Genomic DNA, 23,909 nt, shown 5'->3' with positions numbered 1-23,909 from the left:
GGGAGTAGAAAGCCTCATCTTTCTCCCGTGGAGTGGCTGGTAGTTTCGAACCGCTGACCTTAAGGTTCGCAGCCCGATTCGTAGCCACTACGCTATAGTGCTAAATAGACTGAAGTAAAAAATGACTTCAAATATTGAAAAAGTGCTATGGAAAGAAGTTAGCAAATTTCAAGGGAAAAGAGAAGTTAGGTCCCCAGCTACCCCCTAATGTGTATTTAATCAACAGTACAACTGACCAGTAGAGCTAACAGAAAAAGAAAATGATTTCTTTTCTACTGATTGTTGTTGTAGTATCATCGTGTCAGTTTTGACTCCTACTGACCCTGTGTAAGGTTTCCAAGGAGCTGCTGTTGAGTTTGAAGCACTGACCTTGTGGTCCAGTGCTTTATCCCACAGCGCCACACCACGATGAGAGCTGGCCTGATGTAACTGTGCAGGGATATGGGTGTTCTCTGCTACATTTCCACCTTCCTTCCTGTGCTTCTGCCTAACCTGTCCACAGCTCCCCGGCTGACTCACGGTATCTTAGGTGGAACGGAACACACACTGCCCGTGTCCAGTACTGTCTTGGAGTGTGTGAGCCCACTCCAATATTTACTGCCCCTCTCTAGTTACAAAGTTTATCTTCTAATTTTCAGAGTTAATTCTGAAAACAAAGTATAAAGGCAAAACAATGACCTGAAGTCTCACTACCTCCAAATAACCATTATTAAGACATTCATGCATATTTTTATACATTTGTACATTTTAAAAGTTAACTTTAACAAAGATCCATTGACATCGAGTCAATTGACTCACAGCGACCCTGTATAGGGTTTCTGAGACTGTAAACCTGTTTTTTAACAGTGCACTTCCTTGCCCTGTGACTGCTCTCACACCTAGTCCTCTATAAGGGAGCCTGGAACCAGCATCTCCCTGCAAGTACCAAGCTGCTGAGAATGTTTACTTCACCACTCAGAAGCCTAACAAGAAGACAAATGAATCTGAATATTAATGTGAAAGGATGCAGCGAATTAGGGACACAGCTGATTAAAAGTTGAGCAGTCACAAAAGACAACCTGGAGACCAACAAGAGCAGGAAGACATAGCCATTGGTGGGCTGGGAGGACAAAGACAAGCGGTGGGCTGATGGTCGCCCGGTGGCTAAGAGCATCTAACAGAGGCTCATTCAATGGTGAAGGGGAAGGGATAACATCCACTGGAAACTGAGCCACACTGCTGCTGCCAGGGCACGGCCCACAGGACGTGGGAATGCAAAGAGTGAAGTGCCTGGACTTTTCACTTTCTCCCTGTTCCAGGCTCCTGTCACAGTCTCACATTGGCAGAGTCCAGCCATCGCAGCCTGAGAGGCACAGCCTCAAGGGGAGTGACCCCAAGGAGGGCAGGGTCAGGACTGGCTCTGAGGGCGACAGGCACAGCACTCACACAGTCCTTGCAGCAATGTCAACAAGGAACAAGAAGCAGAAGAGGACAGAGAGGTCACCTAGACCCAGAAGCTGTTTCTCAGCAGGAACCACGTCTCCCAGGTGGCCATGCTCTGCCCATGAGGCAGCTACTTCTCCAGGCAAGCTGGACTTCTCAGACCTCCAGTGAGCCAACGACTTCATGCTCCTCCAGTGGGCTACTAGTGGCTTTTCTGGTCTAGAGCATCAACTTTCTGTAACAAAAACCCCACGCAGTTATCACTTATATAGAAGCCAATTTGTTCTCTAAGAACCATACAGCAATGAATTCATATTGGCTGAATGACACATGCATGCCGGGGGTGGGGCCCTGGATTTGTGCTGTAGAAGAAGCACCAGACTGCTACATGGTACCACCACTTGTCTGTCACGTTTGTCAGACTGTGGTGACTTGTGTGTCACTGTGATGCTAAGTTATGCTTTCGGTATATTGAAGACCAACAGGGTTAGTTAGCCAGGGTCAACAGGTTTCAGCTGAAATTCCAGACTGAGATAGCAAGGAGGAGAGGCCGACTACTTCTGAAAGTTTAGCCACTGAAAACTTTATGAACAGCAGTGGAACACTGTCAGATGTAGTGCCGGAAGGTGAGCCCCTCAGGTTGGTAGGCACTTAAAAAAATTACTGTGGAAGAGTTGCCTCCTTAATATAGAGTTGACCGTGATGATGCGAATGGAGTAAAGCTTTCTGGACCTTCATTTCCTAATGAGGAACATCTCAAAATGAAGAGAAAGAGCTGCAAACATCCATTCATTAATGGAATGTACGAAGTATGAATACAGGAAAACCGTAAGTTGTCAAAAATGAAATGTAATATATAAAGATTAATGTCCTAAGCAATGAGTTGAAATGGACTGGTATTGGTCATTATGAATCAGACAATATGGTTTACTATGCTGGGCATGACAAACTGAAGAGGAATGGCATAGCATTTACCATCAAAAAGAACATTTCAAAATCTATCTTGAAGTATAATGCTGTCTGTGATAGGATACTATGCATATTCTTACAAGGAAGACCAGTTAATACAAATATTATTCAAATTTACACACCAACCACTAAAGCCAGTGATGGTAAAATTGAAGAATTCTGCTCTGGTAGTGTAGTAGTTACGAACTGGGCAGCGAACCTGAAGTTTGGCAGTTAGAAACTACGAGCTGTTTCGCAGGAGAAAGACGAGGCTTTCTGCTCCCGTAAAGATTTACAGCCTCGGAAACCCCGTACAGGGTCACTATGAGCTGGAACCAACTCCACGGTACATAACAACAACAACAAAAACCAATCTGTGAACTCTGAGATTGATCCAGATGTATTGATAATTACTGGTGACTGGAATGCGAACGGAAACAAAAGACAAAGGATCAGTAGTTGGAAAACAGGGCCTTAGTGATAGAAATGCTGCTGGAGATTTCATGAGAGAATTTTGCAAGACCAACTTATTCATTGCAAATACCTTTTTTAAATAACACAAAAGGCGATGATTATACACACGGATCTTACCACACAGAGTGCATGTGACTACATGTGTGAGAAGAAATGGTAGAAAAGCTGTGGATTATCAACCATAACAAGGCCAGGAGCAGACTGTGGAACAATCAACTGCTCATATGCAAGTTCTGGCTGAAGCTGAACCAGTCCATGTGAGCTAAAACATAACATTGAACATATCCCACCTGAATATAAAAACAGATTTGATGCTATTAGACATTAATGACCAAAGACCAGAAGAGCTGCGGGATGACATCAAGAACAGCATACAGGAAGAAAGCAAAAGGTCATTAAAAAGACAGGAGAGAGAGAAAGACCAAAATGGTTGTCAGAAGACTTTGAAACTTGCTCTCCAGCAGAGATGTTAACAAGGACGTAAAAGGGCTCAACAGAAAACTGTCAAAGGGAAGCTTTAATACAATGAAATGCACTAAGACCTGGAGTTAGAAAACTAAAAGGGAAGAATGTTCAGCATTTCTCAAACTGAAAAAACTGAAGACAAAAAATTCAAGCCTCAACCTGCAATACTGACGGATTCTATGAGCAAAATATTGAATGGGGCAGAAAACATCAACAGACAGAAAGAATACACAGAGTCTCTGCACCAAAAAGAAATGCTCAATGTTCAGCCATTTCAAGAGCTAGCGTATGATCAAGAACTGATGCTATTGTAGGAAAAAGTCCAAGCTGCACTGAGGACACTGGTGAAAAACAAGGCTTCAGAAACTGATGGAATACAAATTCAAAACTGTCTTAAAACTGATGCAGCACTGGAGTTACTCAAGAAATTTGAAAGACAGCAACCTGGCCAACTGATTGGAAGAGATCCATATTTATGCCCGTTCCAAAGAGAGGTGCCTCAACACACTGTGAAAATCATCAAACAATGTAATTGTCATCACATGCAGGTAAAATTTGCTTATAAAATTCAAAAACAGTTGCAGAAGTGCACCCACAGGGAACTCTTGGGAATTCAAGCCAGACTCAGAAGAGGATGTAGAATGAGGGCTATCGCCTCTAACGTCAGACGGATCTTGGCTGAAAGGAGAGAACATCAGAAAGATATTTATTTGTGCTTTACTGACTATCCAAAGTCCTGGTGTGGTGCTGTGGGTTAATGCGCCAGACGCAAAGCTGTTTGAACTGTATGAACTGCAAGGTTGGCGGTTCAAGCTCACCAGCTGCTCCTTGGAAACCCTACACAGGGTCGCTATGGGTTGGAATCGACTTGATGGCACTTAACAACAAAAGGCTTTGGAGTGTATGAAATATGTCAAACTACAGATAACATTGCACAGACTGGGTAATCCAGAACATTCAGTTGTTCTCATGAGGAAACTGTACATAGACCAAAAAGCATTCATTAAACAGAATACAGGATAATGAATGGTTTAAAATCAGGAAAGGTGTGCGCCAGTGGTGTAGTCTTTCACCATACTTATTATTCAGTCTGTATGCTGAGCAAATAATCTGAGAAGCTGGGTTATATGAAGTACATTCCTGTCTCCAGGAATGGAGGAAGACTCGTTAACAACCTACAATATGCAGATACAACTGTGCTTGAAGGAAGGGAACAGGACCTGAAATTCTAATGAAGATGAAAATGGGGCCAATAAATAACACCATGACAAATAGAGAAAAGATTGAAATTGTTAAAGACTTCATTTGCTTGGATACACCATCAACACTCATGAAAGCAGCAGTAAAGATATCAAATGACGTACCACATTACTCAAATCTGTTGCACAAGACCTCTTTAAAGTGCTCAAAAACAGATGTCAGTTTGAGGACTAGGGTGCGCCTGACCCAAGTCGTGGTCTTTTCAATAGCCTCATATGCATGTGAAAGTTGGAAAGTGAATAAGGAAGACTATAGAAGAACTGATGCTTTTGAGTTATGGTCCTGGAGGAGAACATCCACAGTATCATGGATGGCCAGAAGAACAAACAAATCTTTGTTGGAAGAAGTACTGACAGAATGCTAATGCTCCTTAGAGGCCAAGATGGCAAGACTTCATCTTTCATACTTCAGATACATTATTAGGAGGGTCAGTGAAAAAGAGGGAGACCCCCAACAAGACGCGCTGACGCAGTGGTGGCAGTAATTAGCTCAAAGGTAACAATAATTGTGGCAGTGTTTCATTCTACTGTGCATACGATCTTTATGTATCAGAACCAACTACACGGTGCTAACAACATACTTCCCTAGATCGAAATCGTCATTTTAAGCCTCTTCTCCAGTTACCTGTGGCCGTATAATTGAGATGTGGCCAGAGAGATTTCTGTGGAAATCGGTTAGGCCATTTCCAAGTCGTGCTCTTCGTGATCTCCAGCTAAGCATGCCCTTTGTTCCTTCCTGCTGACTTGAATGAGAACCTAACTCAGCAAGCTGGAGCATTTAACAACACTTAACAACATCACAACTGCTCAACTCTGCCACTGTAGGACGAAAGCAGCCACACACAACACAAATGAATAATCAGGGCTGTGCTCCAAGAAAGTTTGTTGTTGTTGTTATGTGCCATGGAGTTGGTTCTGACTCATAGCAACCCTGTACAGGGTTTCCAAGGCTGTAAATCTTTATGGGAGCAGAAAGCCTCATCTTTCTTCCACGGAACAGGTAGGAGTTTCAAAATGGTTAAGCGTGAGATTAGCAGCCCTATTCATAACCACTACGCCACCGGAGCTCCTTAAGAAAAGTTTATAGGCCATAATTTCTGAGTTCCATATAACTTTCTCGTATCACAAAATATTATTTTTTATCTTTTTAGAACTTTAAAAAATATAAAACCCCTTCTTAGTTTGGGAGCTGTACAGCCTCGGAAACCTTGTACAGGGTCCGCTATGAGTCGGAACCGACTCCACGGCACAGAACAACAACAGATGGCAGTCAGATTTAGGCTAAAGGTCACAGTTTGCTAACCCTGGTTTAGGGAAATATTTGCTGAATCTCTTTTGTGAAAATGACGTTGCTCCTGAGACAGTACCAGGCAGATAACAGGCATTTAACCAATGTTTCTGGAATGAATGAGCATAGGACACACGCTGCCCAGAAACAATGGGACGTGCTAGAGTAGAGGGAAGAGACATCTCACCCTGCCCAGAAAAATGGGTGAAGATTTACTGAACACCAAAGGAGAGGGTGTTAGCCAACAGCAGTAAGTGTCAAGGATGGCTGGAGAGTAGATAAAAAATTGCGACAAACAGAACATGTTCAAACACCCTGAGGGAAAAGACAAGAAGCTGCCTGAGTATTTGAAGACAAATCCCACGACTAGAGCACAGATGTGGAGGCGAAGTACTGCACCAGGGCCTGGACATGAAGTGGGACCATCCTCAAAAGCAGGGCAATGAGGCCCCAGGTAAAGGAGGTCAAGCAAGCGACTGGCATGACTACATTCTCAATTTATAAAAATGGCTCTGGCAATGGTGTGGGCGGATGGGAGGAAGGTAAGAGTGGAGGCAGAGGGTCATTCCAAATGCCCTCTTCACCATGGAGATGGCTCCCATCTGCCTGGTTGGAGTCAACTGTTTTTGTATCCGTTCTTTAAATCTTGGTATGTATGCTATTTTCCAGAACTAACAGAAAGCTGTTTTCTACTTGTTTTCATGTGGTTCCTTTAGGGTACACTTTTTAAACTACAGGAACCAGGCCTTACTCATCTTTGCATGCCGCCCCCCAGCACACCTAGCATAGCAATTTGCTCATAAAGATCTGTAGTACACAAATGCACCTGGTTGGAAGTAATCTGGGACCATACCAGATGCACAGGCAAATTGAAAGCAGCTAACTTGACGGGATATATTCATTCAAGACTGCTAGAATACCACAGATCAGGTCACAAAGTACCACACAACTGGACAGGGCTGTCACTCTACCCACTTCCCACTGTGTCCTGAGAGGATGCGCAAGAACCTCACCGGCATGGGAATCTTCGAGAGTTCCTTCCCAATGCAGTTCTTCATGATGCTCCACAGGTTGAGGCTATAGTTTGGCTTGTATGGTATTCTAGTTCTCTTTTCCTTCTTTGTCTCCTCCAGCTGATGTTTATTCTGAGATCAAAAGCAAAGCCATTCAGTCAGAGAAAACATCACATTCATAGCTCCCCTTCCCATTACAAGCAAATCTTTGGGAAGCACATACACCAAGTCCCTCACCCCTGACAACCCCCGTAGAAGAGCTACCTGTTCATCAAGGCTGATGTCACTGCTGGCTCCACTGATATTGCTGCCGGTTCGTCTGCATGAATGGGAGACGCAAGAGAATGAAACCAAGGGCAGACTAGAGATCTGGTTCTACACGTTTCTTTATAAAAGCAAAATGGAAGGCCAAAGGCCATCACTTAGAATATAACATGGGGATTTAAGCTTCTCTGGGGAACCTATTCATGTGAAAAAGGTGGTAGCTTTCCACTTACTCAAGAAAAGAGGCCTCGGCATCTCAGTCAGCATTGACAATAACGGCCCTCCCACCTCGATGTCTCTAAGCTCCCGTGGGGCAGTTCTGCTCATTTTCTCCAGGGCTCAAGGGGAACTTACTTGTGGCCCAAATTTTCAGGCATGGTGATGATCTCAGGAGCATCAAAAAATTCCGTCTCTTCTTCCTCATCACTCATGTCTCCTTTGCTAGAGCAGCACTGATCTACAAGGAGAGAAGCCTTATTCAGTTATTTAGGCTATGTTCACCAAATGTCTGGCACAGCGGGATCTGGTACAAACACTTTTAACAAATGATAGAAAAATATGGAAAAGCCAGAGAAATAAACGGCCCCAATTCCAGTTCACAGAAGCCATGGATTCTGGGTAAGTGGACTTGGTCTACCAAGTGTTTAGTGTTGGACTGCCAAACAAAAGGTTGGTGCTTGAACCCAGCAACCATTCCAGGGGGAGAAGATGAGGCGTTCCTGCTTCGATCAAGACTGACACTTGGAGACCTAGGGAGGTTCTAGTCTACTCTGCAGGGCAGGGATGACTTGGAACTGACCCAAGAACAGTGGGTTCCATCAAGGGCAGACAAATAACTTGACTTGTTTCAGAACCTGCAACCAAACTGAGCTCCTTACCTTTCCCAGCACCAGCACCTCCAGGAGTGTTCGCCGGCAGTACAGTGGCCCCTCGGAAGGCCCTCTCCAGGTGGTTGTGCTGCTTCGCAAGCTGTTCGAGGGTCTCTTCCAGTCGGATGCGCTGGTCTCTTTCATACTGTAGTGACTTCTGCCATTTTTTGCTATGGGTCTGGGCTAACATGAGGAAGTCTCTGCAGGCCTGTTCAGAGAAAGCATAGATAGTTACGTCTCAGTTCAACTCAACTCGTCTGAGGTTCCTCTCAAGCCACTGGCTTGAGTATGCGAAACAATCTTACTCTGGGAACTTTCACTGGAAAATTCCAATGAAAGCCTGTGCCTCTTACTCCACAGTATCATTGACAGCCAACTCCGTGCTGTAAGCAAGGTCAATGCCCGGAAAAAGTGCACACGGTTGTCATGGCTCTTTAACATTTTCCTGGTCAAGCGAATGCCAAGTGAGCAGTAAACCCAAACAAAGTATTTATGGCAGCAACACAGAGGGCAAGGATGTGAACCGCACAGAAAAGCCAAAATCTCCTGACTGACAATGAGCGGGAAACACAGCTTGGGATGACGACGATTTCCAGTAAAATCTCGATGAAATGGCAGTCTTAGCTAAATGAAGTCTCAACAAAAATCAAGGTGAGGAAGTGACACTGAGAACAGAGTCTGTACTCATACCAAATAGGAGGAAGTTTCTTTTAATGATACTGTGGTAACAGAGAAACAAATGACCTTAAAATCCAGGTACCACCTCCCTGTAGGATCTAAGAGAAAAAATTACTCTGATCAAATCCATCCTGTAAGTAGCTCCCCACTGATACTAGGACCAAATCCTGAATAATGGTTATTTGCAGAAAAAAGCCCTTCACAGTATGACTCAGCGGCCTTTCCAGCCCCTCCTCCAGGCATACCCATCCCCGCACTGTAATCCCAGAAGCCACTCTAAGCTGCTCACCATTCTTTTGGGCAGGCAGATTTCTCCCAGCCTAACTGCCCCTGCCTAGAATCTCTTCTTTACTTGGCCAAGTGGTCTTCATTCTTCAAGACCTAAGCAAACGTTACTTCCTGTGTGACTCTTCTCGTTCCCATAGTACTTTGCACCCAATTCTATTCTATTCTATTCAAGACAGTGTTGTGGGTCCCAGCAGCCCTGTGAGGCACTCACAGTGTGACTAGAGTCAGCACTGGCAGATCAGAAGGGAGGTTAGAGAGAAAGTGGGTTGCCCTAGGTTATAGCTGGAACCAGGGTCCAAGCTCTGTACCGCCCCTCTTGACTAAGGAAACGTTCCCGGGTTCTCCATTATTTACTTGGGGTGTTACCTGTTAGGATTCTCCTGGACTCAACCACACATTTGCACTGCGAAGCCTGTGTTCATTTTTATCACGGTACTTATTTGTAGTCCATAATCATCAGTTTACATCTCGGTCTCACACCCACCCCCTGACTCTGATTAGACAGAACTCTTTGACTGTAGGGACCCTGTGGGCATTGACTTTATATGCCCTGGCATGGTATCTAGAACATGACAGTAAAACCCAACCCACTGCTGTGAGTTAGTGAGTGACCCTGTGAGGAGAGCAGAGCAGAGCAGCCTCACAGGAATTCCACAGCTATGAATCTTTCCAGAAGCAGACAGGCACACCTTTCTCTCACGGAACAGCTGGTGAGTTCAAACCGCCAAGCTTTCGGTTCATCACTAATGCCACCAAGGCCCCTTACCCAGGACACAAAAGGTCTTCATAATTGTGCAATGAATTAGTGGGCACTGTAAGATAAGTACTGGACTGCGAACCACAAGGTCAGCAGTTCAAACCCTTCAGCCGCTCCCTGGAAACCCAGTACAGGGTCACTATGAATTGAAACTGACTCAATGGCACTTAACAACAATACTCAGGTTGTCAAGTTGATTCTCAGTAACAGACACACAGACCAATGTAATACAGTTATTGTGACCCTGCACAGGGTTTCCAAGGAGCAGCAGTTGATATTAAACCGCCAACCTTGCAGTCCTGCACAATAAAACATTTAAGAACTCAAAAATAAATCCATCCACCTATGGACAGTTGATCTTTTGACAAAAGGCTGAAAGATGTCAAATAGGGAAGAGAGTGTCATTTTAATGGTCCTGGGTTCTTAATTGGTCTATGGTAGCATAGTGGTTACAAATCAGGCTGCAAATCTCATGGTCAGCAGTTCGAAACTACCAGCGGTTCTGCGGGAAAGAGATGAAGCTTTCTACTCTCATAAAGATTTACAGCCTCGGAAACCCTGTACAGGGGTCGCTATGAGTCGGAACTGACTCCACGGCACTTAACAGGTCTATCTGGAGTCCTGGTGTAGAATCACAGGACAGGCACTTGACCTCAAGGTTGGCGGTTCAAACATACCAGCTGCTCTTCAGAAATCTTATACGGGGGCGCTATGAGTCGGAACCTACTCCACAGCACTTAACAATGGGTCTATCTGTTCTAACTACTGTGGCTATGGAAGAGGTTTGCTTTGAGCTTGGGAAGTGTGATGTCTCTCACTTTGTTGCTTTCTTTATTACTGTTTTGCTTATCAAAATTTCCTTCCTTTCAAAGTTGTTCCATTTTTCCAAAGTTCATTTTCAAGATGCACATTATACTGAAGGCCTTGCCAACATCCCCTGAAAGGATCAAAGTAAGGAACCCTGACACTAGAAATACCCTCCCTTTGAAGGAACACAGGCAGCACCCCAAAAGAGAAGAGCATGAGAGAAGAGAGCTTCCCTCTGACTTCAAAGGAGTCATTCCCTCTAACAGAAACTCCAGCCATGGAGAACTTGGGGAAGAACGGGCCCAAGGAACAAAGATGAGTCTATTTTCCAAAGGTGTTTTATTTAGCACAGATCAAAGATCACATGAATACTGGGAGACCATTGCTTCCCAAGTACTTCTATTTGAGCAGTATTATTTATTGACTCATTGGCCTGTATGATTTATGAGGCTGTACTGATTGATCCCAATGGGACCAGAAAAGACAGACACATAGTCACTACACACAAGTATCACTGACAACTGGCAGGATGACCCTGGAGTATTCAAGCTCCCTGCAATCGTTTCGCATTGCGACATGCAAAGGGCTCAAACCTAAAGAAACTGAAATGAAAACAAAAGTGATGACAGTCTGCTGTCAAGAAACAAAGGAGTTAATGGAGAGAATAGATTTCCCATAGCCACAAGAAAAGTCCCTTTATTTGTAGGAGGCACATGAAAGAAGTTAGCTCTAGAAGTAGTATTATTACTACCCAAACAAGAGAAGGAGTCCTGGTGTGGCGCGGCATAATACACTAGACCTCAAGGTCAGCAGTTCAAACCCACCAGCTGCTCCTCTCAGAAACCCTACATAGGGTTGCTATGAATTGGAACCAACTTGACGGCACTTAAAAAATAAACGGGGATCCAGATTAAGAGTTCCCACATCCATGTATAAGTTCCAGGACATGATACACTTATTGGCAAGGAATATTTGTGGAAATGAAAGAACAAATGATTATAGAAATAAATAAATAAATAAGTAAATGGGGGAAATCTGGCCCTTGCAAGATAATTTCAGGTCATTTAATTAAATGTGGAAAGAAAGGGAAAAAAAAGCTGCAAATACTCTTCTTACCAGCTTATAAAATTACTTCTACAGGTTTTAATGTTTGAAAACCAACTGAAACAACCTGCCTGGTAAGAAGCAGTCACTGGCAGAGGAAAACAGCATGGTTAAGCCATTCATTTCCTACTGATGACTGTGTATCTGAAATAGTATCAGTGTTAACCTGGAGACTTTCACCCAGGCAGCTGAAGTGTTCCACAAATCCTTAGCAGTACCTGAGGAGGGACTCAAAAGAGGGAATCATAAGGAGGTGGAAACTTTGGCTCCTCCTTTTGCAAACCAAGGACTAAACATTGAATTGTTGTTGTTGTTAAGTGCCATCAAGTTAGTCAACTCAATAAAGGATTTCCAAGGAAAGGCGGTGGGTTTGAACCGCCAACCTTGCAAAGTTAGTAGTCCAGTGTTTATCTCCTATAGTGCCACACTAGGACTCCAGTTAAAACATGGGATTAACTAGTAGTAAAAGTCTCTTGATCTACCTCCACACCACAGGCAAGAATATATTAACAAAGTAGCAGTAACACGTCAACTTACAGTTCAAAGAACACGAGAGGTGAAAGGACCTTAGAGATCTTGGAGACCTAGCAGATAAAGTTACACTAACAACCAACAGCCCAGAGTCATTTACAACACTGACCTCCTCGCTGGCTTCCAGGCTGGAGCCAGGGAGCGCCAGCTCCACACAGCTGCCCTCCTGACTGCCCGAGCAGAACGTGAAAGTTGTTTCACCTGCACAGCCTGCTATAGTTCACACAGCAAACAATGGAATGTAAATCCCCGGAGCAGTGAAGCAGGGCCTCCTGTTCGGTGCTTCACCTGATTACATCTGGGGAGAGTTACATTTCAAAAAGGGAAAAGAAAGAGCCAACAGGCACAGAGCTTACGTTGATCATGGCATTGGATGTTATCCGGAAGAGGGTGGCCCGTTCGTTGACCTGTTTGATCTTCTCGTTGCTCTCTGCAGGCAGTCTCAGGGACTCCAGCTCGCTGAGGGAGCGTTGCAGCGCGGTGCCGTGCTTGGCAATCAAGTCATTGCAGGTGCTCAGGTCCTCCACTTTACTGGAGAGGGTCCGCAGGGTATTCTGCAGCTCGGTCTTGTCAGTTTGGGAGACGGATTCTTCATCTCCTGATTCATCTGGAGACGTGAAAAGGCAAGGGAACAGGACAGAGTGTCAGAGGCCGGCCAACTCTGCCCACAGCCAAACCGGACACGCCCCATGGTGTGCATTCTGAAGGAGAGGGTGCACCGAGACCAGGCGATTTCACTACAGTGTGGTCCAGATACCATCAGAAACACCCATGGGGCCTATTAAAGATGCAGTCGCGAGTCCATCCCCAAAGACTTTGATTCAGCAGGTGTGAGGTGAAGTAAGGCCCGGGCATCTGCATCTCCAAGAAGCTGCCCTGGTAGTTCTGAGACCTACGGACCTAGAGGCCAGGATGGAGAGGTGGACAGGCCCCTGGGAGTGAGTTCCTGAACCTCTCTGCTGGCTGGTTCCAATCCGGTTTAACTAACAGTTCATGCAAACTGCTGATATTAGGTGGTCTGAACCTCTCAATCTAGCTCTTTTCGACAAAGGCCATCATCACTAAATAGCTCATTCACGCCTATCTTTCATAAAGGCGAACTCACTTGACACTAATGCCAGCATGAAAGCAGTACACAGGCATGATCCTGAACTAAGTCACGGAGAGCAGCTAAGTCGTCCCTCTCACTGTTAGTTTTGTACTTCACACTCTGTACCTGCAAAGTGCTTTCCTAGCAGTGCCACTTCCTTCAGGAGGAAAATATCAGCAGGGAGGCAAAGCAAAGGAAATAATGAAGGACCTGCCCTATTTGCTAGACAGAGAGGTGGGATCAAAGTCAAAATATAACCTGTTACAAAATAAACTGACAATACAGCAGGCTTTCTCTGTTCTGCTTAATAAAATGCAGAAAATTTAAATAAATAGCAGCCCAACATTCAGCAGGTTACTATCTTGGCTGTAAATAAGCTAATGTGATTAAACTATTCACATCTGACTACTTAAAGAAGTAAATATAGCGAAATTAAGACCTTTTTTCTTCCATAGAAAGTATCACATACAATGACCAAGGCAGACTATCAAAATTATTAAGGAGTCTAGGTGACTAAGTACTCAGCTAGCTGATTACCAAAAACTCGACAGTTCAAATCCACCCACCTCTCCATGGGAAAAAAGACCTGGTGACCTGCTCCCATACAGATGACAGCCTGAAAACCTTTATGGGACACTTCTGCTCGATCCCATAGGGTACCTGTGAGCTGGAATCCACCCACCTAAACAGTTCCAACTTAACTAACAGTTACAAAAGATGTCAGGAGAAAACCACGAACCGATTCAAATGATGGGTTAGAATAACCCTAAACCTGGCCTAATGGATAAAAAGTTATTTCTCAACTTTAAGCTAGTCAATTGGTACAAAAAGCAAAAGTACCACTATTACACCTCGAGGATAAGACTTTCCCAAGCTTGGCCCTATAGACATTTACGGTCAGATAAGTTGTTGTAGAGGAATGTCCTGGCCATTGTAGGAGGTTTGGCAGCATCCAATAGATAGCAGTGCTGCAAACATGTCCTCCTTTACGCACAGCTATGACAACCAAAACTGTCTCCAGACATTGTCAAATATCCCCTAGGGGTAAAAACCCCCGCCTAAAAATCACCACTCCAGGAGAAATACTTTATGCTGAGTGAACACCCGAGACATCTAGAAGAGAGCTGATAGACACGCAGTGTGGATATAAATAAGCTGTGATCTTAGGAGGGTCCTACCCGATTCTGCAAGCATCTTCACAGCCTTGGCCTTGGCCAGTTCCAAGGCTGTGACCCAGCGCTGCCGCTCCACTTCCGAGCTAGCCTTCAGATGGTAGGTCTGTGCACCCCCATTGGAAATGATGAAGTTGCAGGAGTCCTCCACAGTGATGTTGGCTGTGGCGAGGTTGATGGTACCACGGCAGGTGTGCCGCATTTCTGCCTTTGACCTGCAATAGGAGAGGGGACACGCTAAGTGAAGAAGTAGACTGTGGGTTACCTTTCATCACATTCCATTTCTTTAAAGAATCAAAGTCCTTTGAAAATCCAGTCCCTTTAGAATCAGCAAGTTCTAGTGGTGGCTCCCTAAAACTCAAGAAACAATCCGCAGAGATTTCCTCTCTTTTTTCCAGAGTTGAATGTCCCTGCTGATTGTTCCTCTCGCCTATACCTTTTTAATAATAGGCCTGACAGGCATACAACATATTAATTCACTGATTTTAAATGTGCAATTCTAGGACTTCAGTCAAACACATATGATTGTGGAACTTCCACCACCCTCAATCCCAAAGTTCCCTCAGGACCCTCTGCACACAGGAAATGAGTTTTTAACTTAATACGTTATAATTACAAAGAGCTTTACAAACCAATTTGCATAGCAAATTTCAAACAGGAGCCCCATTCACTAAGAGGAAGACTCGCTGCACTCTAATATACTGAAGCATCCCCACACTGTGAGTCCAGATGAGCACTGTGGCACCAGGCTTAGAATTACACTGTGTAAGTGTAAGAAAGCACACTGAACGGGTCAATAGCACACTTAGATGCTTAGTGTGTTTAATATTGGTTATGGCTCAAATGCTATGAAGTAGGTCTAACTCGGACTCCTGGTGTGGCACTGTAGGATAAACACTGGACTGCTAACCACAAGGTCAGCGGTTCAAACCCAGCAGCCCCTCAGAAACCCTATAGAGAGTTGTTATGAGGTGGGCACCAACTTGCTGGCACATCACACCACCAAGTATAAACTAAGAATACCTCTGAGGAGGTCAACAAAGAATAAGCACAAAAGGATCACCAGGTGTGATCATCTCTCTGAAATCTGTTCTCTCCTCAGGTCCACTGAGATCCGGTGGGTGGGGACTCCTAAGCCCTCCTATTAATAGCAAGTCTGTTCTCAGAAGGCTGGGTGTAAAAATATTCTCCACTGACTGACAGCTCTATTAATAGGCTAACTTTTGAACTTTACTTGATGACAACAAGCTGTAAGTCATTTTGCATACAAAAGTCAGGTTTCTAGCACAACTGAGAGTTGTAGAGTACAAGGTAAACTGATTTCCACATTGCCCTCTGGTTCTGCCCAGGGACCTGTATATTGAGACCACACTTTTTCCAGTTCAAGTTGGAACACAAAGAGGTCAAAGTCCTCTGCCAACTGCCACAGCCCAAAGCAGAGCCATTTCCTTTTCACTGGAGCCAAGAGGCCAAACACACCTGGCAGGTCCAGAATTCCTGCATGCCAGCATGGCACATGCCCCATCTCCAGAAACGAAGATGTGGTCTGTTTGAGGAAGTCTGTTTACTCTGCTTGGGAAGGCAGGTTTCCTGTTGTTTGATTTTTTTTCCACAAATGGAAAAATGAGCAATCTGGGAGAGTTGGGGGGTGGGGTCTCCTCAGACCCAGCCATTTTCCAACCCCTGCACCTGCCCTGCTGTAACATGACTCCAGGGTTTTTTTCTGCTCTAGCCTCCCATCCCCACCCTAGCTTCAGTTACATTATGAATAATGCAGGTTGGATTACAGACCCACAGTTGACAACCCAGCTCACCCTGGGTTTCTATTCCCAGGGTGCTACCTGGACTCTTCCTACCACATTCCTCCTTGCTGGCACTTTCACCAACCAACTTTCTGGAAATCTCTTCCACCTGGGCCATCTGCAGAAACTAAAGCCGTTTCTCAGCTCTTATAAAGAGCCCTGGGAGTGAATGAAGCAGGCTTGACCTTAGCGCTGTTGGATTCAGACAGAAACGCCTATGGTTATAAATGATTAATGGTGTGATCGATTTTCCAGGCACTGTACTATTAGGTGGTTGTCTTAGTTCTCTGGTGCTGCTACAACAGAAATCCCACACGTTGTGGACAGTGCCTTCCAGTTGTTTACACTCATAGCGACTCTGTATGGACTTACAGCGTTTCCAAGGCTTTTTAAATCTTTGTGGGAACAGAAAGAGTCACCTTTCTCCCGACCATAAGCAGGTGTCATTCATTAACACACAGGATTCTATTTTCTCAAAATGTAGCAGGTTACAAGTCCAAATTCACAGGGCTCACTCTATGGGTAGGCTTTCTGGCTCTTGCTTTCTGGCTCTGTCAGCTTTGATGGTGGTGCTTATGTGCCGTGGAGTCGGTTCCGACTCATAGCGACCCTGTATCTGGTTTCTGAGGCTGTAAATCTTCATGAAGCAGAAAGCCTCACTTTCTCCAGTGGAACTGCGGGTAGTTTTGAACTGCTGACCGTGAGATGAGCAGCCTGACTCGACACCACTACGCTAGCAGAGCTCTTTTTTTCCCCGATTTGGAGGCTATACGTCCAAATTCAGGGCACTGACTCTAGAGGAAGGCTTTTCTCTCTGTCATCAGTTTTGAGACAAGGTCCCTTGGCTCTTTTGGACTTCTGTTTCTGGATGATCTTCATGTGACATTTCTCTTCCCCTAGCTCTGCTTCCTTTGGTAAACCTCTTGTATCTCAAAACAAAGAAAAGTGACTCAAAATACACCTTACATGAACCATGTCTCATTAAAGTAACAAAGACAGCCCACTGCCAAGGATAACCCACTTCCATTGACCAATTCCAGCTCACAATGACCCTATATGAAAGGAGGAGTACAGAGCAGCTTCTTAGGGGTTCCAAGGTACAAACCTTTTCGGAAGCAGTCTCACCTTTCAACCTGAGGAGCGGCTGGTGGGTTTGAACTGCCAACCTTGTAACGACAAGCATATTATTTTTGTTAAGTGCCACGGAGTTGGTTCTGACTCAGTTACCCTGTATAGGGTTTCCAAGGAGTGGTGGTGAGTTTGAACTACTGACCTTGCAGTTCATACCAACCTTAATGTCCATCCAGTGCTTTATCCCACAGTACCACAACACATATTGGTGGGGGGGACATAATTCCACCTTTGGCCTTCAAAATTCATGTCCTGGCCACATACAAAGTAAGTCACCCCATATCGTCCCTCAAGTCTTAAATCAACACCAAGGCCAAAATCACATCTTTTGAATCACCTAAATCAAGTCTGGGTGAAACTTTAGATATTCCATCCTGAGGCATAATTCCTCTTCACCTGTGAACTCTACAGGCTGTCTCTTTCCAAAATGCAATATAAAACAGGCACAAGGTAGACATTTATTACCAATGGGAGAAGCTGAAGGGAAAGAAGGGATAACAGGCACCAGTGAACATTCTCTTTTCTGAGACCAGCTAGGCAGTGGCCCTGTCCCCTAGACCCTGGGCGTTGGCAAGTCACTCTGGGTTCTGGGTGGAGACCCATCAGGCCTGGGCTTAGGCTCGGCCTTCCAGGCTCTCTGGGATGGCAGCTCTGCTCCCTTGGCTTTATGTGGTCCCATTCTCCTAGTCTGTCTGAATGTCTGCGCAGCGACCACACCTCCTCGGCCCTAGCAAGCTGCATTCTTCTACCCTTAGCATGGTGGCCCATCTCCCAGCATATCTTGACAGCAGCTGCACACTTTGGAACCAAACTGGGGACTCTCTGATGCTAGGAGGAGGTTGGGGCCCCACCCATTGAACCCTAGAAGACCCTGCTTTCCAGGCTCCTTTCCACAGTTTTGCTCATCTCAGACCTGCTCCAGGAATGGGCCTTGTCTTTTCTTGGAGGACAACTGGTATAGCTCCTTTGGCCTGTTTCCTGTCTGTAGAACTAACTGTAAGAGGCAGACAGTTTCCTTTCATCTATCTCTGACCCCTTCAGCCTAAGCTGATGGGTCTTCTGTTGGTTAGATCCATCAGTCTCAGGCTTAATCTCTTCAACAAAAGATTGTGGAGCCACTTCCTTGGTGAATGTTCAAGGACACATGTCCATGGTATGTACAACAGAATTTTCCAAATCTGTAAGTTCCATTTTCAGTCCACCTTTTTCCTCTCACATCTTACTACTATACAGAGAAACCACACGGCCACCCTAAGATCTTGCTTAGAATTCTCATCAGCCAGATATCCAAGTTCTTCACGTTCAAGTTTTTTCTTCAAACATCTGAACATAAATCAGACAAGTTCTTACCACTGCATAAAAAGCATCACTCTTCCTTCCCAGTCCAACCACACAATCGTCATTTCCTTCTAAAACCTCACCAGCAGCACACTTAACATCCACATTCCTAGCAGCCTTCTGGTGCTGACATCCATGTATTCTGACAATAGAGACTTTTCTATAGCTCTCCTCTCTTCCTCCTGAGCCCTCAACAGACTTGCCTTTGATGTCTACAATCCTACCAATAGTCTCTTCAAGGCAATCTAAGCCTTTACTCCTAGGCACCTTAACACACTTTCCACACACCCATCACCCAATTCCAAAACTGAATCCACATTTGAGGTATCTGTTAGAGCAACACTCCACCCTTGGTATCAAATGCTTAATTATCTAGTGCTGCTATAACAGAAATATCAAACCAAGTGTTTTCTCAGTTTAAGCTAGAACTCCAAATACAGGGCGCTGGCTCTAGGGGGAGACTCAGTTCTGAAGGAGGCCCTAATTCTGTCTCAGTTTAGCTAGTGCTGTCATAACAAATACAAGTGAGTGGTTTAAACAAACAGAAATTTATTTTCTCACAATTTATTTTCAGAAGCCTGACTTCAGGGCAGTGGATCTAGAGGAACACTTTCTCAGTAGGCTCTGAAGGAAGGTCTTTGTCTCTTGAGTTTCTGCTCCTGGAATCTTCATGTGGCTTCTTCCTCCATCTCTGCTTCCTAGTTTGCTAGTTTCATCTCTTTTTTATCTCAAAAGAGAGGGACTCAGGGTACACCCTACATTAACTCTGCCTTCTGAACATAAAAAAGACGACCATCCTCAAATGGCGGCACAGTGGTAGGCACTGAGGTTAGGGGTTACAACACATATTTTTGGAGAAACATACCACAGCAGTATTTTCTGGCTAGAAAGTTCTTCCTGAAAATGCAAGCCCAAACAGTAATTCATTCTCTAGAAGCGGATCATGAAAAGTAATACTATGGTCTTACTTTTATACAAGTAATTCTACATGAGATTTCAAGGATTCTACATGAGATTTCAAGCAAACGGACAACTGTATAACTGAGTTCTGTTACAAAAGAGCAAGTCCATTAAGAGGGGGAAGTGGCTTGCTAAGTACTATTAGGAAGCTCAAGTGAGGATGGGTCTAGGAAGCATATGATCTCAGTTAAAAGGAAAGCAGTATTTTGAAACAGGCATTCATAGGAGGCCATAGGTTTTCAAGGCATGAAAAGGATGATGACAACTTGGAGGGAGGTGAAGAACCAGAAAAACTCTATCGGAAAGAATAAACTATTAATAGAGTAAGGAGCTCTGGTAGTGTTGTTGTTAAGTGCCGTCGAGTTGGTTCCGACCCATAGCGACCCTATATAGATAGGGTTTCTGAGGAGCGACTGGTGAGGTTGAACTGCCAACCTTGCAGTTCAATCGGCTTTGCAGTCTGGCGCATTAATCCACAGCACCATACCAGGTACTGATTCTGGTAGTGTAGTGGTTCTGCAATCAGTCTGCAAACCTCAAGGTCAGCAGTTCGAAACTACCAGCTGTTCTGCAGGAGAAAGATGAGGTTTTCTGCTCCCACAAGGATTTACAATCTCAGAAACCCTGTTCAGGGTTGCTATGAGTCGGAACTGACTCCAGGGCACATCACCACCACCAGAGTTAGCAGAAAGGCACTCTCTGGAAGCATAGTGATTACGAGTCAGGCTGCTAACCTCAAGGTCAGCAGTTCGAAACTACCAGCCATTCCGGGGGAGAAAGATGAGAGACTTTCTGCTCCCGTAAAGATTTACAACCTTGAAAACCCTATACAGGGTCACTGTGAGTTGGTACCGACTCTACGGTACAACCACCACTATACCACCATAGTTAGCAGAAATACTTAAATGTGATTCTAAGGGCAGCACACAGATTTGATAATTACGGATCCTATTGCTTGGATGGTTTGTGGGTGGTAGTATCTTAGCTGGCAAGAGCAAGCCTAAGGAGTATTTCTCAATACATGGTTTGGTATGTTTTGGAAGTTCTATCTGTAGTCAGGACATGTACCACTTCGTCTTTTGAGAATAAAGTTCAGAGTGGGTACAAGTACCTGAAGAGACAGCAACATACTTAAATGTCCTGGATCAGTACTGACCGAGACTAGTACTGAACAAAGAATCTACTGGCCTGAGTAAGAGCTTGGAGCAACTTTTGAGACTGGTGCACAGGTGCTAATATTGACTTATGAGTCAAGCCAGGATACAAAACAATTAAACGTAACAATGATAGTCAATGACAACAGAAAAACCTTAACAGTGGAAAAAACTGGGCTTTAGGGCAAGCTAAAAATTTCAGTTGTGACTTAACATTAACCTGGTAGTCTGGGATGGGTAGTTACAATGGATTCCAATTAAAATCAATTCTATATACAATAAATGCAAATGACATATATAACTGCTCATAATTAATGTTGCTTAAGGAGCTCTGGTAGCGTAGTGGTTACGAATCGGACTGCGAGCCACAAGGTCAGCAGTTTGAAACTAACAGCCGCTCCGCGGGAGAAAGATGAGGCTTTCTGCTCCCGTAAAGATTTACAGCCTCGGAAACCCTGTACAGGGTTGCTATGAGTCAGAACCGACTCCACGGCACATAACAACAACAACTACAATCAGTAAGGAGGAGTCCTGGTGTGGCGTTGCAGGATAAAGCACTGGACCGCAAGGTCGGCGGTTCAAATTCACCAGTTGCTCCTAAGAAACCCTACACAGGGTTGCTATGAGTCAGAACCAACTCGACAGCACGTAACAACAATCAGTAAGAAGGCAGTTAGTCCTGGGGTTACCAACTCCCAACTTACAGACAATTCATACTTGGCCTTTGATGTTATATAAATGGATCCTCGCTTTGAAATGATTACACCAATCCCTAACTCCTAGCAAATTCTTCATCACAGTTATCTTCACTTGTGCACATGCAGCTTTCAAATCAGTTAACTGACATAAGACTAATAAGAAATGTAAACATCTATTCCAACTTACCTACAAATTCATCTTAAAGACACAGCTAGGAACTATTTTGTTTGCAATCTGGGGTTTGTCTGTAATCTAAGGCCTTTTCCACAGTTAGAAGCCAAGGATGTGTTCCTATTTTAACAATCTTCAACTCCCACTTTCTAACGCCCCCTCAAAATAGAAAAAAGATTCCTTCACCCCTAACTCTACGCTAGTGAAAGAAAAGAAATCCAGATGAGTTGCTTTTAACATCAGCATTTTGAGGCCCAGATTTCTAAATAAATATTCTTTAGAAAGGTTTCGGTGAACAGGGTCATTAAACAGCCTCTCTCAAGGTGGATTGTACTTTTTGAATCAAATGCACATAGCAACCATGATCTACAAACTTATTTGCTACAAGTAAGTATCTCTGCATTCATGTAGCACTTATCTTGGTTTTAGAAGATGCTGGTGGGAACAGAAATAGTTTCAAATCCTGACTCCACTAGAACCTTGAGAAAGCTGCCTAGGCTGAATGTGAGTCCCGAAAGCAGTGGGATGGGACTATCTCTAACTCCTCCGCCCCTGTTAGAAGGCAATGGAATGCTAGGCAGGCAGTTACTGGGTCACAAATGGGATCAGTTTTTATATGTATTTTTAAGTTAAATTTGTAGGTAAATCAGAACAGGTGCATGTGGTTCTTAATTAGCCTTACTAATTAAGAGCAGGAGTCCTGTAGCACAATGGGTTAAGCACTGCACTGCAAATTGAAAGGGTGGAGGTTCAAATCCACCAGTCACTCGATGGGAGAAATGTGACAGTCTGCTTCTGTAGAGAGTCACAGCCTTGGAGCTGACTCTGCAGGGGCAGTTCTCCCCTGTCCTTTTGGGGTACTCTGAGTCTTTTCCATGATTTAAAAGCTGCACGTGATGCAAGTGAAGGCAGTTGTGATGAAGAATTAATCGTGAGCAGGGTGCCTTCATTTGTTTCAAAGCAAGGGCAAATTCACAGAACATGTAACAGCAAGTGTTAGCTTGCTGAAGTCAGACGTTTGTAACCTGGGAACTTACTGTGTGTGAAACACCTAAGCACCCTGTGCAGCCCTCAGGAACTGTTGTCCTATTCCCCACATACATTAACCTCCACCTACAGTAACATGGAGTCCTGGTGTGGCGCTGGGGGTTAATGCGCCAGACTACAAAGCCGTTTGAACTGCAAGGTCGGCGGTTCAAGCTCACCAGCTGCTCCTTGGAAACTCTAGACAAGGTCGTTATGGGTCGGAACCGACTCTTCGGCACTTAACAACAACACCGTAACATGGAGTCCTGGTGTGGCGCTGTAGGATCAGCACTGGACTCATAAGCGCAAGGTCAGCAGTTCAAACCCAACAGTTACTCATACGGTTGCTATGAGCCGGAACTGACTTGATGGTACCCAACAAACAGCACGGTAACACGAGTAGCCGAAAGGACCTTATAGTGTACCAGCAGGCCAGGCTGTGAATCACCATAAACAACATCTCACATAAAGACTAGATGAGAAATTGCCACAGTCAGGACACGGATGATTTCACGACACTACATTCTAACTAACCAATGGGAACCCAGAAACGCTGTACAGAATCCACAATCATTTCCAAGGGACCAAGAGACGCGTGAGCAAGAAGAGGCACTGGCACGCACAACTCCATGCTGGGCAATTCAGAAGGCAAAAGAAACCACAGGTAAATCCTGGAGAGACGTAAGCGGGACAAAATACCAAAGCCACACGGCTGATGGTGTGCTGGTGCCTGCAATGTGGGTCCATCAAGAGCGCACGACAGCCTTGAAGTTGGGAGTGTGGGTACGAGAGCTAAGACTGGGGACTTTACTCTAAGTTCCTTCGGGCCAGCGGCTGAGTTCTGCTCTTTGGCACCTACGACAGAGCCGCCCTGAAGCATGAATAAGTGCACGATGTAGAAGTGGACGCTCCACGCACAACCGCTGATCCGAAAGGCCAGTAGACGTGGGAGATGGGCTAGGTTGACCCTGGGGGCGGACAAGTTCTGGGGTTTGGACTTTGGTGATGGTGGGCGCGGGGCACGGGCTGACTGTCGGCGCTAGTGGTACCAATGGGCCCGGGGCGACCTTGGCCGTCGGCGAGGTGGGGTCCTGCGCCCCGGAAGCAGTTACCTGTAGTAGCTCAGGAGCCCGTTGCTCAGCACGAACCAGCGCCGCTGGTAGCCTTTGATGTAATTGGTCCATTTGAAGAGCCAACCT

The 23,909-nt window shown here is 44.9% G+C and overlaps 1 protein-coding gene across 1 annotated transcript in view; it reads right to left on the bottom strand.

Moving 5' to 3' along the window:
- The window catches only part of OSBP (oxysterol binding protein), a 33,688-nt gene that overhangs the window by 9,460 nt on the left and 319 nt on the right, over positions 1-23,909 (bottom strand). Inside the window, exons 2-8 of the mRNA XM_006876479.1 lie at positions 23,823-23,907; positions 14,436-14,644; positions 12,524-12,774; positions 8,012-8,210; positions 7,488-7,590; positions 7,134-7,188; positions 6,870-7,001 (exon numbers count right to left, since the gene is read on the bottom strand). Of these exons, the coding sequence (XP_006876541.1) occupies positions 6,870-7,001; positions 7,134-7,188; positions 7,488-7,590; positions 8,012-8,210; positions 12,524-12,774; positions 14,436-14,644; positions 23,823-23,907 (1,034 nt within the window). The remainder of the gene's footprint in view (positions 1-6,869; positions 7,002-7,133; positions 7,189-7,487; positions 7,591-8,011; positions 8,211-12,523; positions 12,775-14,435; positions 14,645-23,822; positions 23,908-23,909) is intronic.

The sequence above is a fragment of the Chrysochloris asiatica genome, unplaced genomic scaffold (assembly GCF_000296735.1).
Source record: "Chrysochloris asiatica unplaced genomic scaffold, ChrAsi1.0 scaffold00381, whole genome shotgun sequence".
NCBI lineage: Eukaryota > Metazoa > Chordata > Mammalia > Afrosoricida > Chrysochloridae > Chrysochloris > Chrysochloris asiatica.
This window is presented reverse-complemented; position numbering and strand designations above follow the sequence as displayed.